Source organism: Dasypus novemcinctus, unplaced genomic scaffold, assembly GCF_030445035.2.
Source record: "Dasypus novemcinctus isolate mDasNov1 unplaced genomic scaffold, mDasNov1.1.hap2 scaffold_157, whole genome shotgun sequence".
In the NCBI taxonomy this organism is placed as follows: Eukaryota; Metazoa; Chordata; class Mammalia; order Cingulata; family Dasypodidae; genus Dasypus; species Dasypus novemcinctus.
In genome coordinates this window covers 331485-347570 of record NW_026688157.1, presented here as the reverse complement: position 1 = coordinate 347570, position 16086 = coordinate 331485, and the positions used below count along the sequence as shown (strand labels likewise).

The 16086-nt window shown below is 36.6% G+C and overlaps 1 protein-coding gene and 1 pseudogene across 3 annotated transcripts in view; one reads left to right on the top strand and one right to left on the bottom strand.

Moving 5' to 3' along the window:
• SFMBT1 (Scm like with four mbt domains 1) overlaps positions 1-16086 on the bottom strand; it is a 191524-nt gene that overhangs the window by 89472 nt on the left and 85966 nt on the right. The window contains exon 2 of one of the 3 annotated variants that reach the window (XM_058292609.2): positions 1564-1718. The exons of the other annotated variants lie outside the window; for them this stretch is intronic. Coding sequence (XP_058148592.1) covers positions 1564-1591 — 28 coding nt within the window. The 5' untranslated portion in view covers positions 1592-1718. The remainder of the gene's footprint in view (positions 1-1563; positions 1719-16086) is intronic. 3 annotated transcript variants of the gene reach the window in all.
• On the top strand, positions 5207-5995 carry LOC101416300 (proteasome subunit alpha type-1 pseudogene; annotated as a pseudogene).

Sequence of the window (16086 nt, the reverse complement as noted above, 5' to 3'; positions counted from 1 at the left end):
AAACAAACAATCCAATTAGTAAATGAGTCAAAGACATGAAGAAACTTTCATCAAACAGGACATAGGGATGGCAATTAAGCACATGTATAGACGTTCAATATCATTAGCCATTAGGGAAATGCAAATTAAGATTGCAATGAGATGTCACTACACAGCTATCAGAATGGCTAAGGTGAAAAACAGTGACTATAACAAATGATGGTGAGGATGTGGAGAAATGTCTCTCTCACACATTGCTGTCAAGAGTATAAAATGGTATAGTCATTCTGGAAAATAGTTTGCAATTTTTTAATTTGCAATTGTACTCCTGGGCATTTATCCCAGAAAAATGAAATCTTATGCACATAATTGTTCATAGCAGCTTTATTTGTAATAGCCCAAAACTGGAAACAACCAAAATGTGCTACAATAGATGAATGGTTAAAAAAACTTTGGTATACCATACTAGTCAGCAATAAAAAGGAACTATTAATGGATGCAAACACTTAGATGGGAACTCAAGGGCCTTATTTTGAATGAAAAAAGCCAATCTCAAAAGGCCACATACTGTATGATTCTGTTTATGTAACATTCTCAGAATGACAGAAGTATAGAGATGGACAACAGATAATGGTTGCCTGCAGTTAGGGATGGCGGGGAATAGAGGGGTAGGTGTCATTATAAAGGGGTGGTACAAGGGAGCTCTTTGTGGTGATGGAATAATTCTGTATCCTAATTAAGATGATCATTACAATAATCTACACATACTTTAAAAGGACCTAGAACTACATATTGTATAGCAATGTCAAGTTCCTGGTTTTAATATTTTACTACAGTTAGGCATGATGTAACAAATAGGAGAAACTCTGGGAGAAGGGTACACAGGTCCTAACAGTACTACCTCTGCAACTTCCAGTGAATCTATAATTATTTGTAAATAATTAGAAAATAACTATCAAAATTAAAATGTTATGGGGCATTTTGGGGGACACTGGAATTGTCCTGCAATGACGGATACAGACCATTATACATTTTGTCAAAACGTAAAAAATGTGCAGTGCGAAGCACAAACTATAATGAAAACTATTGATCATGGTTAGTAGCAATACTTCAATATGTGTTCATCAATTGTAACAAATGTACCACACTAATAATGAAGGATGTTGTTGATGGTAAAGAGTGTGGGAGGGATGGCGGGAGAGGTATATGGCAATCCCCCTATTTTCTCAATGTATCATTTAGGTCATCTAAAGCTTCTTTAAAAATATAATTTAAAAATGTTTAAAAAGATAAAAATTAAAATAGAAAACAAAGAGGTGAAAATAAAAAATAAATTTAAAAGTTATTTTTTTAAAAGAAGCCTGTTCATAAAAGTTAATTATTTCTTCAGCAAACATTGTTAAGTACCCCCTAGTCAAACAGTGTAAGTATATCCAGTTCTCTGCCAGGTGCAAGAAATGTCAGTAAAAGACAGACAACTCATGCCTTCGAAAAGCTTGTAGTTTAGCAGTAGGAGACAAGTCAAACAATAAAACAAGGGTATTATAATTCTGTGCCTGGAATTAATACCTGCAAAATCAATACCTGCATCAAGCTGCTGCTCCCCGTTCATTTCCACAGCACATGGGTTATCTCCTCCCCACACAAAGGAAAGGTCTTATGGTTCTGCTAACATCTGAAGATTACTTGCAGGTCTCAAATATCTGTTCATTGGGCATCCAAGGGTCCAAATGAAAATGCTGAAATTCAAAAAGAACATATAAACAGCCTGAAGACCAGGAGTGTTTACTCATTCTTAAAATATGGCACTCACTCAGTGAGAGGGCAGATTAAAAGAGACTGGCTCCCACCAATGCTTCTCTTCTTCACTCATCACAAGTCTAAGTTTCCCTTTCCTTATAACTCATGGCAAATCCATACATGACTCCTGAGTTATAAGCAGATAAAAACAAAAACACATTTGGCAGAATAGGTGGAATTGAAGAAAACAATGATGCCTTTTTCTAATTTTGAAGATTGTAAATATATATAATATAGCTATCAAAACCTTGATAAAATGGCCAAAACATAATTTACCATGTATGTGAATTCACTGACCTTTAAACTAGAATATGTTACTTAGCTGTATCATTTCACAAAATCTCCAATTCCTAATTATTTCAGGGGGCGGGGGGTGGGGTGGGGTGGTTTGCTTTCAATGCTCTGTCTTATTATATTCAGAACCTAATTCATTGGGTATTACTTTATCTAGTTTTTTTGTTTCACTTATCTAAACCATTATGAAGAACCAAACACACAACTATATTAGAGTCTACAATGGCTCTTGTAAAATAGAGCCAATCCAAAATGATCTCTGAACCTATTTATTGTTTTTTCTTTTTTTTTTTTAAAGATTTATTTATTTTATTTTAATTCCCCCCCCCCCCCTTCCCTGGTTGTCTGTTCTTGGTGTCTATTTGCTGCATCTTGTTTCTTTATCTGCTTCTGTTGTCGTCAGCGGCACGGGAAGTGTGGGCGGCGCCATTCCTGGGCAGGCTGCTCTTTCTTTTCACGCTGGGCGGCTCTCCTTACGGGTGCACTCCTTGCGCGTGGGGCTCCCCCACGCGGGGGACACCCTTGCGTGGCACGGCACTCCTTGCGCGCATCAGCACTGCGCATGGGCCAGCTCCACACGGGTCAAGGAGGCCCGGGGCTTGAACCACGGACCTCCCATGTGGTAGACGGACGCCCTAACCACTGGGCCAAAGTCCGTTTCCCTTTATTGTTTTTTCTAAGTAGCTTTACTGAAATACAGTGCATATACCATAAAATTTCCCATTTTAAGTGTACAATTCAATAACTTTTAATAAATTTATAGAGTTGTGTAACCATCACTATAATCCAGAATCCAATCCAGAACATTTCCCTCACCCAAAAAAGAAACCTCATGTCCATTTGCAGTCTCTCTCCATTCCCATCCCTAACTCCAGGCAACCACTAATCCACTTTTTGTCTGTAAAGAGTTTACTTTTTCTGAACATTTCACATAAAGGGAATCATACAACGTGAAGTCTTGTGAATCTGGCTTTCTTCATTAAGTATAATGCTTTTGAGGTTCATCCACATTGCAGCATGCATGAAGCTATTTATTCTTGCTTTATATACACTTATAAAACCATCTAAGAAGTTGCTTTTTATATGCCTAATAGATAAGAGTAAGTGAAAGGGGAAAAAGGAGCTGATACAGGAAGGCATGAAGACAATAAAGAAATCTATAAAAATGGGATAGGTTAATCAGCAGCCACCACTGCAGGTGGCAATATTCTGCAGGATCAAGCAATTTTATATCTCACACAAGGTTGCGTGTATTAGAGCTCTGATTCTCATTTTTTAAAAAACTTTAATCACTAGGAAAACATTAGCTTAAATTTTAATATACCCTTGAAAAGGTACTAGCTAGCTATCAGAAGTACAATATCTTAACATGGGTAATAGAGATACCTAGGTGCTAGTTCCAAGTCTGTTGATAATTATAATGCAATATTATTATGATAATTTCATTATCCATAAAATGAGCAGACTAAATTATCTGTGAAGTCTTTTGCAGATTTTAGTTTCCTAATGAGCATTTTAAAAGGTTTAATCTAATTGTTAAAATTTTAAACATAGAATTATAGATCTACATCCCCAAAAATTCAAAGCAGAGGCTCAAACAGGTAACTGCACAGCAATGTTTATAACAAAATTATTCACAACAGCTAAAAAGTAGACAACAACCCAGGAGTCCACCAAAAGATGAATGCATAAACAAAATGTGGTGCATATACACACACACACAAATGCAATGGAATATTATTCAGCCAAAAGAGGAATGAAGTTCTGATACATGCTACAACACAGATGAACCTTGACAAGAGGTGAAGAAGTGCTAGGTGAAAGAAGCCAGACACAAAAAGCCACATACTATAAGAGTCTGCTAATATGAGGTGTCTAGCTAGAAGAGGCAAATTCACAAAGACAGAAAGTAGATCAAAGGTTACCAGGGGTGATGGGGAGGGGAGAATACAGAGTTAAGGCTTAACAGTAATAGGTACAGAGTTTCTGTTAGGGGTGATAAAAAAAAAGTTTTGGTAATGGATGGTGATGATGGTAGCACAATACTGTGAATATAATTAATGCCACTGAATTGTACACTTAGTGCCTACAACTGCAAGTAGGATAATTGTATCCATCATCTATGTGGCATCTAAGTCCCCTCTCGATATAGAGGTGGAGTGAACATAACCATCCCAGGGTCCACAGGATGGAGGAATAGAGTACAGATTAGAGTGGACTCACTGATATTCTACTATGGAACTACTGTGATTAGTAATGTGATTAGTAATTAGTATTGTGATTAGAAATTGTAGCATTGATGTGGAGAAAGTGGCCACAGTAGCTGCTGAGGGTAGGAAAAAGGAAGAAGAGATATGATGTGGGGGCATTTTTAGGACTTGGAGTTGTACTGGATGGTTGTACTGGATGTACTGGATGCAGGGACAGATGCTGGACAATGTATGTCCTGCCATGGCCCACTGGGTGAACTGGGGGAGAGTGTAAACTACAGTGTAAACCATTATCCATGTGGTACAGCAGTGCTGCAAAATGTATTCACCAAATGCAGTGAAAGTCCCATGATGATGAAAGAGGTTGTTGATTTGGGAGGAGTGGGTGAGAGGGGTGGGTGTATGTGGGGACCTCTTATATTTTTTGAATGTAACATTTGAAAAAAAATAAAAAGAGAAAAAAAAACTATTCTAACAGCAAATTTTATGATATGTGTAATACATTTTTAAATTGTTAAAATTATGAATATCCCATTTAAGATAACTGTCAGTTTATTCTAAATTATATCATACAACTTCAACACTGAAAACCACAATTGCAAAGACAAGGACAATTGAACAGAAACCTAGCCAAGAGATTTAAAGCCTCTAAGCATGCTCTCTCCTCTGTTTGCTTTCACACCCAAGCCCAAAACATTCTAACTGCACACTCCATTCACCCCAGCCATATTTATCAAACACCAGCTCATTACCAGCCACTACTCTAGGGGCTGGCAGTAACACAGTCAAGAGATACATGGTTCCTATATTCATGGAGCTTATTTTCAATGAGGACAGAAATTAATCCAACAATTTAAAAGTACTGGGTGTGGACCTTGATCTGAGGCTTTGCAGGAGGCTGCAGCCAGTCCCACGCCAGAGTCATGTGTCACAACCAGTATGATAATGACGTCACCGGAGCCCTCGGAGCAGAAGTCATCAAATTGAATGTGCAATGGAAATTGTCAAGCAAGGTTCAGCCACAGTTGGTCTGAAATTGAAAACCCACGCAGTGTTGGCTGCACTGAAGAGCACACAATCAGAGCTTGCAGCCCATCAGAAAAAAAATTCTCCGTGTTGACAAGCATATTGGTATTTCAGTTGCGGGGGTTACTGCTGATGCTAGACTGCTATGTAATTCCATGCGCCAGTAGTGTTTGGATTCCAGATTCGTATTTGACAGAACTCTTCCTGTGTCTCATCTTGTTTCTCTAATTGGAAGTAAGACCCAGATACCAACACAACAATATGACCAAAGACCATATGGTGTGGGACTGCTCACTGCTGGTTATGATGATATGGGCCCTCACATTTTACAAACCTGTCAATCTGCTGACTATTTTGACTGCAGATCTATGTCTATTGGAGCCCATTCTCAATCAGCTCATGCTTACTTAGAGAGACATATGTCTGAGTTTATGAAGTGTAATTTGAATGAACTGGATAAACATGGTCTGCAAGCCTTAAGAGAGACACTTCCTGCAGAGCAAGACCTAACTACAAAGAATGTGTCCATCTGACTTGTTGGTAAAGACTTAAGTTTATAATCTATGATGATGATGATGTGTTTCCATTCCTGGAAGGTCTTAAGAAAGATCACAGAGAAAGGCACAGCCTGCTTAACCTCTTATGAACTTGCAGAAAAAGCTGATAAACCAATGGAACTAATGTGATAAACCAGACTATATGTGTATTATCAAATATGTAACAATGCAGGATCAGTACCAGAGTGACAATAAACTTTACTCTGAACCAAAAGATGCAGAGTGGTAGAATGGTATGTTTTAGGAATTAGTCCAAAAGTGAGTTTTTTCAAAGTAACCCAACTGATAACATAATAGGGTGCTTTTTTTCTTTTGAGAGGATGTATATAATAATTTTCTAGAAAGTAGGGTATCTGTACTATTGTTTTTAGATGAAGAACCTCATATCTTTGTGGTTTTAAACTCAACTGTGAAATAAAATAGTTTCATCTGCAAAAAAAAAAGAAGTACTAGGTGTAGTGACATCATCAACATGCAACATAGAAGATCCCCTGGAAAAATGTCCCCTCAGAATCACCAAATAAAAAGACAAATCCCACTTACATAGAACTCTGGAGGACAACAGAGAATGGAGAAGGACTCCACAAATATGGAATCCAAGAAAAAGAAAAATAATCTCCAAGAACACATAGGAGATATTCTTCCTGAACATGCCAGTCGACTCATCCCTCTCACTTGGTCCCACATAGCTTGGGAGTAAAACACAGGCAGCATGGCTTGAGTCCTGCCTGGGGCAGATGTAGACTACAGAACCATTCCCAGGGTCAAGTTAGAACCCCACGCATCTCCAGACACAGGGACCCAAGTCCACAGAGACCCACCACAAAAAAAGAAAATCACAAACCAATTTCTTTTATGAATATAGATGCAAAAACCCTCAATGAAACCATTGCAAATTGAATCCAACAGGAAGTAGATAAAAAGAATTATATAGCATGATCAGGTGAGTTTTATCCCAGGTATGTAAGGGTGGTTCAAAATAAGAAATTAATTAATGTGATATACCACATTCTGCATCTCAATTAATGCAGCAAAGGCATTCGACAAAATCCAGTATTTTTTCTTGATAAAAAAAACTTAGAAGAATAGAAGGAAACGTTCTCAACATGATGAAAAGCATATACAAAAAATCCACAGCTAATATTATATTCAATGTTGAAAGGCTGAACGCTTTCCCTCTGAGATTGGGAACAAGACAAGGATGCCCACTGTCACCACTATTATTCAACATTGTACTTGAAGATGTAGCAAGAGCAGTTAGGCAAGAAAAAGAAACAAAAGGAGGCCTCCAAATTGGAAAGGAAGAAGTAAAACTTATTTTTCTAGATGTCATGATCGTATATATAAAAAGTCTACAACAAAGCTACTAGTGCTAATAAATGAATTCAGCAAAGGTACAAGATCAACACACAAAAATCAGTAGTATTTCTATATACATTAGCAATGGGCAGTCTAAAGAGGAAATGAAGGGAAAAAACTCCATTTACAATGGCAACTAAAAAATTTGGGAATAAATTTATCCAAGGATGTTAAAGAGTTATAAACAGAAAACTATGAAATTTTGCTAAAAGAAATCAAAGAAGATCTAAATAAATGGAAGGACATTCTCTGTTTACAGATTGGAAGACTAAATATTGTTGAGATGTCAATTCTGCCCCAAATGACTGACAGATTCAATGCAATCCCAATCAAAATCCCAACATCCTACTTGGCAGAAATGGAAAAGCCAATTATCAAATTTATCTGTAAAGGTAAGGAGCCCCGAATTGCTAAAAGCATCTTGGAATAGAAAACAAAGTTGGAGGACTCACACTTCCTGACTTTAAAGATTACAAAGCTACCATGGTCAAAATAGCACGGTCATGGCACAAGGATAGATACAAACACCACTGGAATCAAATTGAGAGTTCAGAAATAGACACTCACATCTATGGTCAATTGATTTTTGACAAGGCTGCCAAGTTCACTGAATTGAAGAACAGTCTTTTCATTAAAAGGTGCTGGGAAAACTGGATATCCTCATGGAAAAGAATGAAGGAGGACTCCTATTTCACACCATATATAAAAATTAACTCAAAATGGAACAAAGACCTAAATAGAATAAGTAGGACTATAAAAGAAAATATAGGAAAGCATCTTTAGGATCTTGTGTTAGGCTATGGTTTCTTAGATTTTATACCTAAAGCAGAAGCAACAAAAGAAAAAATAGATAAATGGGATCTCCTCAAAATTAAAAATGTTTGTATATCAAAAGACTTAATCAAATGTTTTAAAAAATGCCCTCTAAGGATGTTAAAAAAAAAAAAAAAGCTCTCTGAAGACATATGGTGGAGACATGTTTCTGAATTCAGTGAAATGGATCCCTAAGTATATTATCCTAAGTCTGTTTGCTACAGTTGTTATAAAAAAGACATGAAATATATATTCAACACCTCTTATGCAACCAAAAAAGTTTTGGGATTTTAAAAATTATTTTTATTATTAGCATTTAAGGACTGAGAGCAAGCATCAGGTTCACCTGGCACGCAGTTTGCAAGCAATGCCAATGAAATCCTCCACTGCTGAATATTTTGAACTGACATTATTTATAATCTATGAATTTAATCTTCAAATGCATTGTTTTTTAAAGACCTGAGTAATTCAATTCCCAGGGGGTTGCTTATTTGTTGAGGACCTTAAATAAGATCCTTTTTGAGATACCAGAATATAGAGGTACAGAATACATTGTATCTTGTTGGGAAGAAGGCAAGTAAAAAGGTCAGAGATGAAGTAATGAAATTATGGAATATAGTGAAAAGGATACTAGTTGTGAAATGGAACTAGACAAACAAGATGTGCCAGGTGCCCCAAAGAACAAAGTAACAATTTTCAATTACAATCTTTGTACCAAAAGATTCTGTTGTAGAAGAAAAGGAGACTTTGGTGCACTTTATGTGATTGGAGGACCAGCAGGCTGATGCTGCCCTATCCAAGCTAAATGCTAATAAGCATGTAGTAGGTGAGCACTGTTGCTTCCAACACAATGAAGTCATTTCTTTTTCCTAAAGGACCCACGGTTTATGTTCTCAGTTACTTTCCCTCTTTAAGCATACTAGAGAGATGGGCTAGGTGTTTATGTAGCTACTGAATGGAAGGGAACACTATTCTTTTCTTCATTTGTTAGCACTAATTGCAAAATGAGTTGTACCATTCCTTCTAGGGAAAAAAAAAGGGAGCTAACAGAAAAAAAAGTATAGTGCTACTATACTTTTAAAAAATATTTTGATAGACTATTTTCAAATAGTTAAAACAATCATGTATATTACCAAGTTTTAGAAGTAATTCTATAGTAGGTTTGTGTCATTAGAAAATACAAGAAAAACTTAGTGAAATTAGTTGGAACTTTTATTAATGAACATAATAAATACTTTTCTAGAATAAAATATGAACCCTGACTATATGTTTACTAATAGATAAAACCAGATATAATTGTTTGTTGCTTTTTTTAAGGCCATAAGATATGGCCTTTGTCAAAGAACATTAAAGCTAGAACTCCTAATGTAAGAGGAATTTTTAATAGCTATTTCCCAGTACTTTAAGCGTAAAAACCCCTACAGAATTCACAATAAGGTGCTATTTATACTATGTTCCTTATTATAAAGCAACTGCCAGGATATCTCATCTTTTTAGTTCTAAATGAATCAATAAATTTCACCATTTTTTCCAATAATTTTGCCATAGAAAAGGTATATTAGAAAGGGAAATTAAAACATAATTTTACAGATCTTTCAAGGTTTTTTTTCTTATAAAACATTTTTTTGAAGTAAAGGCATTATCAAAACCTATTTGTGGGAAGCGGATGTGGCTCAAGCAACTAGGCTCCCGTCTACCATATAGAAGGTCCAGGGTTCGATACCCAGGGCTTCCTGGTGAAGGCAAGCTGGCCCATGTGGTGAGCTGGCCCTCGCAAAGTGCTGCCCCACTTAGAAGTGCTGGCCCACGCAGAGAGCTGATGCAGCAAGATGACACAGCAAAAAGAGACACAGAGGAAAGATAATAAGAGATGCAGAAGACCAGGGAGCTGAGGTAGCACAAGAAAACAACTGCCTCTTTCCACTCCAGAAGGTCCCAGGATCGGTTCCCAGAGACACCTAATGAGAATACAAGCCAACACAGAAGAACACACAGTGAATAGATACAGAGAGCAGACAATGGAGGGAGGGGGTAAAAATAAATGAATAAATCTTAAAAAAAAAAAAAAATTATTTGTAATTCTATTAAATCTAAGGTAATTGCTAGGCAGTATTTTGCCATACTATTTAGGATGTGAAATGCCATTTCTTTTACTAACTACACAATATATGGAAAGCATGTAAAACAGAGTAAAAAAATTAGTATGTTGGGGGGCTGCTGACCACAACTTGTTAGAAGAGTTCTCTGTAAAAGATGGTGATCTTGAGTGAGAGGATTATTAATTACAAATTGTGTTCTCATGACATAATCAGAAAGCAACTTCTAAAAGTGCAACTTTTGTAAACTAGATATATGCTGTTTAAAAGAAAGAAATTTTAGATTTATTTAATTGGGAAAAGAGGGAATTGGCAGAGACCATTTCCCGAATATACTACACATCATTTATGTGCTAGTACTTTAACTTCTTTAAAAAGTTATTTTTAAAAATATTATTTATTTCTCCCTACCCCCTCATTGTCTGCACCTGCTGTGTCTGTTCGTCTTCCTTGTTTTTGCTGTTTTTTCTGGGAGGCAACAGGAACTCAACCCAAGACGTCCAATGTGGTAGGGAAGTGCCTAATCGCTTGCACCACCTCTGCTTTCTGCTTTGTTGTAGATGTCTTTATGTTTTCTTCCTGGTGTCTCTTGTTGCATCGCTCACCATGCCAGTCCATTGTGTCAGCTCACTGTCTTGCTTGTCTTCTTTAGCAAGCACCAGGAACCGAACCCAGGACCTCTCTCATGTGGTAGGTAGGAACTCAATCGCTTGAGCCACATCCATGTCCCAAAAAAATTTATTTCTACATTTTGTAATATGACATGTGTTTTGTCTTTTTTTAAAATTTAGAGTGTTTTGTGTACAGAAAGTATGTAACCAAATCAATCAGATCAAATCATTTTACCAAGAGTTTGGTACTGGTTTTTACATATCTGATCCTGTATAAGAAAAATACAAATGAATTAAAAAAAAAAAAAAAGAAGCACTTTATCACAAAAGTGAAAAGACAACCTAATCAATAAGAGAAAATATTTGAAAACCACATATCCAATATGAGTTTAATATTCAAAATATATAAAGAAATCCTACAATTCAACAATAAAAAGACTAACAACCAAATTTTTTTTTTAATGTGCAAAGATTTCAACAGATGTTTCTCCAAAAAGGATATACATATGGCTAAAAGGTACATAAAGGGAAATGGCTGTGGCTCAGTCAGTTGGATTCCCGTCTATCATATGGGAGGCCCTGGGTTCACAGCCTGGGGCCCCCTTGTGAAAGTAGGCTCGCCCACACACTGCAGAGAGCCACCCGCCTGCAAGTGCCACGGGATGCTGCCCGCCTCCAAGCAGTGCGGAGAGCCGACTCAGCAAGGTGATGCAACAAAAAGGAAGACAAGCAAAATCGCAGAAGAGCATGCAGCAAATGGACACAGAGAGCAGACAGCAAGCAAGCCACAAACAGGGGGTGGGGAATAAATAAAAATAAATACAGACACAGAAAAACGCACAGTGAATGGACAGAGAGAGCAGACAGCATGCAAAAAGCCACAAGGGGGGGATAAAAAAAAAAGTACATGAAAAGATGTTCAACATCATTAGCTATTAGAGAAATGCAAATCCAAATCACAAGATACAATTTACACCCATTAGAATGACTCCAATTTTTAAAAAATTATAAGTGTTGGACAGGATGTGGAGAAATAGGAATACTCATTCACTGCTGGTGGATAAATACCCAAAAGAACTGAAAGCAGGAACTCAAACAGATAATTGCACACCAATGTTCACAGTGGCATTATTCACAATTATCAAAAGATGGAAGCAATCCATTTGTCTGTCGACTGATGAATGGATAAACAAAATGTAGCATATATATACAAGGGAATATTATTCAGCTGTGAAAAGGAATGAAGTTGGGATACATGCAACAACATGGATGAACCTTGGAGACATTATGCTAAGTGAAGTTAAGTCAGACACAAAAAGACAAATATTGTAGGAACTCACTGATATGAAATAACTAGAATAAGCAAACTTACAGAGTTAGAATCTATAATATAGGTTATCAAGGGCTGGGTTGGGGGTAGGGAATGGGGAGTTAATGTTTAATTTGTATTGAATTTTAGATTCTGTACAATCTAAATTGATTTAAAGATTTGGAAATAGCGGTGATAGTAGCACAATATTGTGAATGGAATTAGCAGTGAATTATATATGTGAATGTGGTTAAAAGAATAAATTTCCAGTTGTATATATGTTACTAGAATAAAAATGAAAAGATAAAACATAGGATTGTACACAGTGAACCCTACTGTAAACAGACTATAATTAATAATACAATTATAAAAATGTACTTACATGAATTATAGCAAATGTACCACGCTAATGCAAGGTGCTAATAAGAGGGTGGTACATAGGAGGAAAAGACAAACCATCCTAATGTAAATTACAGGCTAGTTAGTAGGATAATTTTAACATTCGTTCCTCACTTTTAACAAAGGTATCACATAATGCAAAGTGTAAACAATGGGGGGGGGGTTATGGGAATGCTGTATTTTTTACATGATTTTTCTGTAAACCTACAACTTCCTAGGTTTTCTTAAACTAAACTTTTAAAAGTACTGGTTGCCTCACCTAAACTGAGAGGTCACTGAGGGCATCCGTGAAAAAATAATCTTCAAACCGATACTAAAAGGAGAAATAGCAGTTAGGCAGAAAGTGGAAGAAGGGAAGAGTGTTCCAGCAGGACTAGCATACAGGAAGGCCCTGCAATGTTAAAGAACTGAGAGAAGGCCATTTGGCTGGAGCATGGGAACTAACAGGTCAATGGCACACAATAAGACTGAGAGGAAGAAACAGAATAAGAGCAGTTACTATTTACTGAGGGTTTACTATATGCTGAGTACTCTTATAAGCACTTAAAGAAATTAGCCTATTTAAGATTTCCAACAACTCCACAAGGTGAATAGTTTTGTGACCTACCCAGGTAAGTAGCAGAATCCAGTTTTGAACCAAATAAAATGTCTATATTCCCTTATCCCCATACACTATATGATACTGCCTATCAGTGGGAAACAACCAAGGTATTTGTTTTTTTAAGTAGGGGAGGAAAATGATCAAATCTGTGTTTTAAAAGAGATCAACATGAACCCAAACAGAGAAAGTATAAAGGAGTGGCAGCAAAGATGACATAAAAATGTAAAACATCTACATGGCAAAAGATACAAGAAATGAAATTTAAAGGTGAATGGGATAAATGAAGATATTTGCAAATATGGGAGATAATGGGCTAATTTCCTAAATATAATTTCCTGTAATTCAAACAAGAAAGAAAAAGAAAACTGGACAAAGTATGTAATTTACCCACACACACACAAAAATCAGAGTTAATCCTTAGAAACTGTTTAATCTCATTAGTGATCAGGAAAACAAAAGTTTTTTTTTAAAGGTTTATTTATTTATTTCTCTCCCCTTCCCACCTCCCACCCTGGTTGTCTGTTCTCTGTGTCCATCCGCTGCTTCTTCTTTGTCCACTTCTGTTGTTGTCAGAGACACGGGAATCTGTGTTTTTTTTGGTTGCGACATCTTGTTGCGTCAGCTCTCCGTGTGGGCGGCACCATCCTTAGGCAGGCTGCACCTAGCGCTGGGTAGCTCTCCCCATGGGGCACGCTCCCTGCGCGTGGGACTCCCCCACACGGGGGACACCCCTACATGGCACGGCACTCCCTGCGCGCATCAGCACTGCGCACCGGCCAGCTCCACACGGGTCAAGAAGGCCCAGGGTTTGAACCGCGAACCTCCCATGTGATAGACGAATGCCCTAACCACTGGGCCAAGTCCGCCGCCAGAAAATAAAAGTTATATACTAATTTTTTCACCTTTCAGACTGATAATTTTTCTTTTAACAGACAATATCCAGTAGCAACAAGGAAGGGGAACGTATGGCAGGACTTAGTGTTTATACAAATGACTAAGAATCTCTCATTCAAAACACTTAGTAATACATCCATGTGATAGGCTACATAAGCAATGATGGTTGCCACAACATTACCTTACAGTGAGAAAATGGAGGCAATCTACATGTTCACCAAATAGGAATGGGATGATCACATACATTATGATACACCTATACTAGGAAATACCTCTTAATTAAAAGAATTTAGGTAGATATAATAAAAGCACATGGGAACTCTATAATGCTGAGTGGAAAAAAAAAAGCAATGAAAGACAATATTATAAAAACTTTTTCAAATCCCATATATTGCTTACCTGGTTATGTGACTTTGAACAAATCACCTGGCCTATTCATGCCAAGTGTCTCAATTGTATAAGGTAATAGTTCCTATCTCACATTTCTACTATGAAGACTGATAATTCATCAACAATATTTATCACAGAGCTAATTCTATCATAAATGCTGAGTTTATCTTAATTATTATGCAATAATGACAGGTTCAAGTTCCTGTGGCACTGAGTGAGTCGTCACATATAAAGTCTTGTGGCTTCACATGAGTTTGATGGAACAAAGGCAGGGCTAAATAAGTAGCTTCTGGCTCACTAGGCTTTGACAATGTCATCCACTGCTTGTGTTCATAAAATCTGGGATTATGCTACAGTATTTTGTGCAGAGAGCCACATGGTATAAAACTGAAGGAAGGAAGGAAGGAATGAAGAGGAGGGAGGCAAGAAGGAAAGAAAGGTGGGAAGGAGAAATCTCAAAGCCAAAAGAGATGAGGTGGGAGAAATGCAAAGCTTATGAAGCTAAAAGCTAAGGCTGTGACATTTTTTAAATCTTACAACACCACATAAATTTTAGCCAATGAGCAATCAGTTCATCATTTTAATAGGAACATGAAAAATAAGCTCAAGTCTTTTGCTGTGGAACATCTGTTAGATTTCTCTCTTTTATTTCTAGCTGCTTTCTTTTTATGCAGTGAGAAAAAAACAGTAAAATATTCAGGGGCTTACTTTATGGAAATTTAATTTAGTGCTCATTAATTTCCTTTTATTTCATTTACTTCCAATTCATATTAAACTTGTTTTACTGTTTTTGTATACTTTGCAGTCGACTGTGGTATTACAATCCCCCTCGTGGTGACCAGAACACACTAAGAGTTATTTTTAAAAGTTCTCATGAATTGATCTGGATCTTGCTCATCTTGTCTAGAATATTTTAGTGAACCAAACAGATGCCCAGATAGTTGCAAAGGATTAAAATATGACATTCTAAAGCCATGAGAAATTTTAAACACTTCTAAGAAATATACATAAATAAAAATTTAAAAACCAAACCTAATTGGACAAAAAAAGTTCTGACGTCAAACATGAAAAAAACTAAAGTAAAAGTGAAACCCAGGCAGAACAAAAACAAACTGACAAGAAAAAGAAAAAACTAAAATTAAAATTACACCCAGACAGAAGAAAATCAAACTGAACTAACCTCTCCATTTTTAGTGATACATCAATGTACAGTAGAATTGCCACGGCATAATTACCTTTTAACAAACCTTTTAAAAGATCTAAAAATTACTGGAAGAACAAACAGTCACACGATTCTTTTTCATTCCCTCATTTTTAAATTAGCACATGCTGTCCACACACTAGAACTATACTACCTGGCTTCATGTTAATGTACTTTGTTTCCAGAGCTACAATAAAATACTGAATAAGAGTACTGTATTTAAATTATAATACAAAGCAGATTTCTGCAGGAAGGATTCTGAGTCAAATAAGTTAACCTGTCAGAAATAAATAACTTTTAAAAAACACTTACATAGAAGGACAGCAAACTGGCATGGCTCTAAAGATAGCCAATTATGATGATTTTAAGAAAACACTTAATTCAATAAATATTTACCAGACAGTTAATGGAAAAATTCCTAGTTCGAATTTGCATTCCTATTTCTCAACTTTATAGCAACTCAGCAGATGGAAGTCCAGCAATAATTTCAGGTACGCTGTTAAATATGGAAAATGAAAGGAATTCAGCAAATTAGATGCTCCATTTT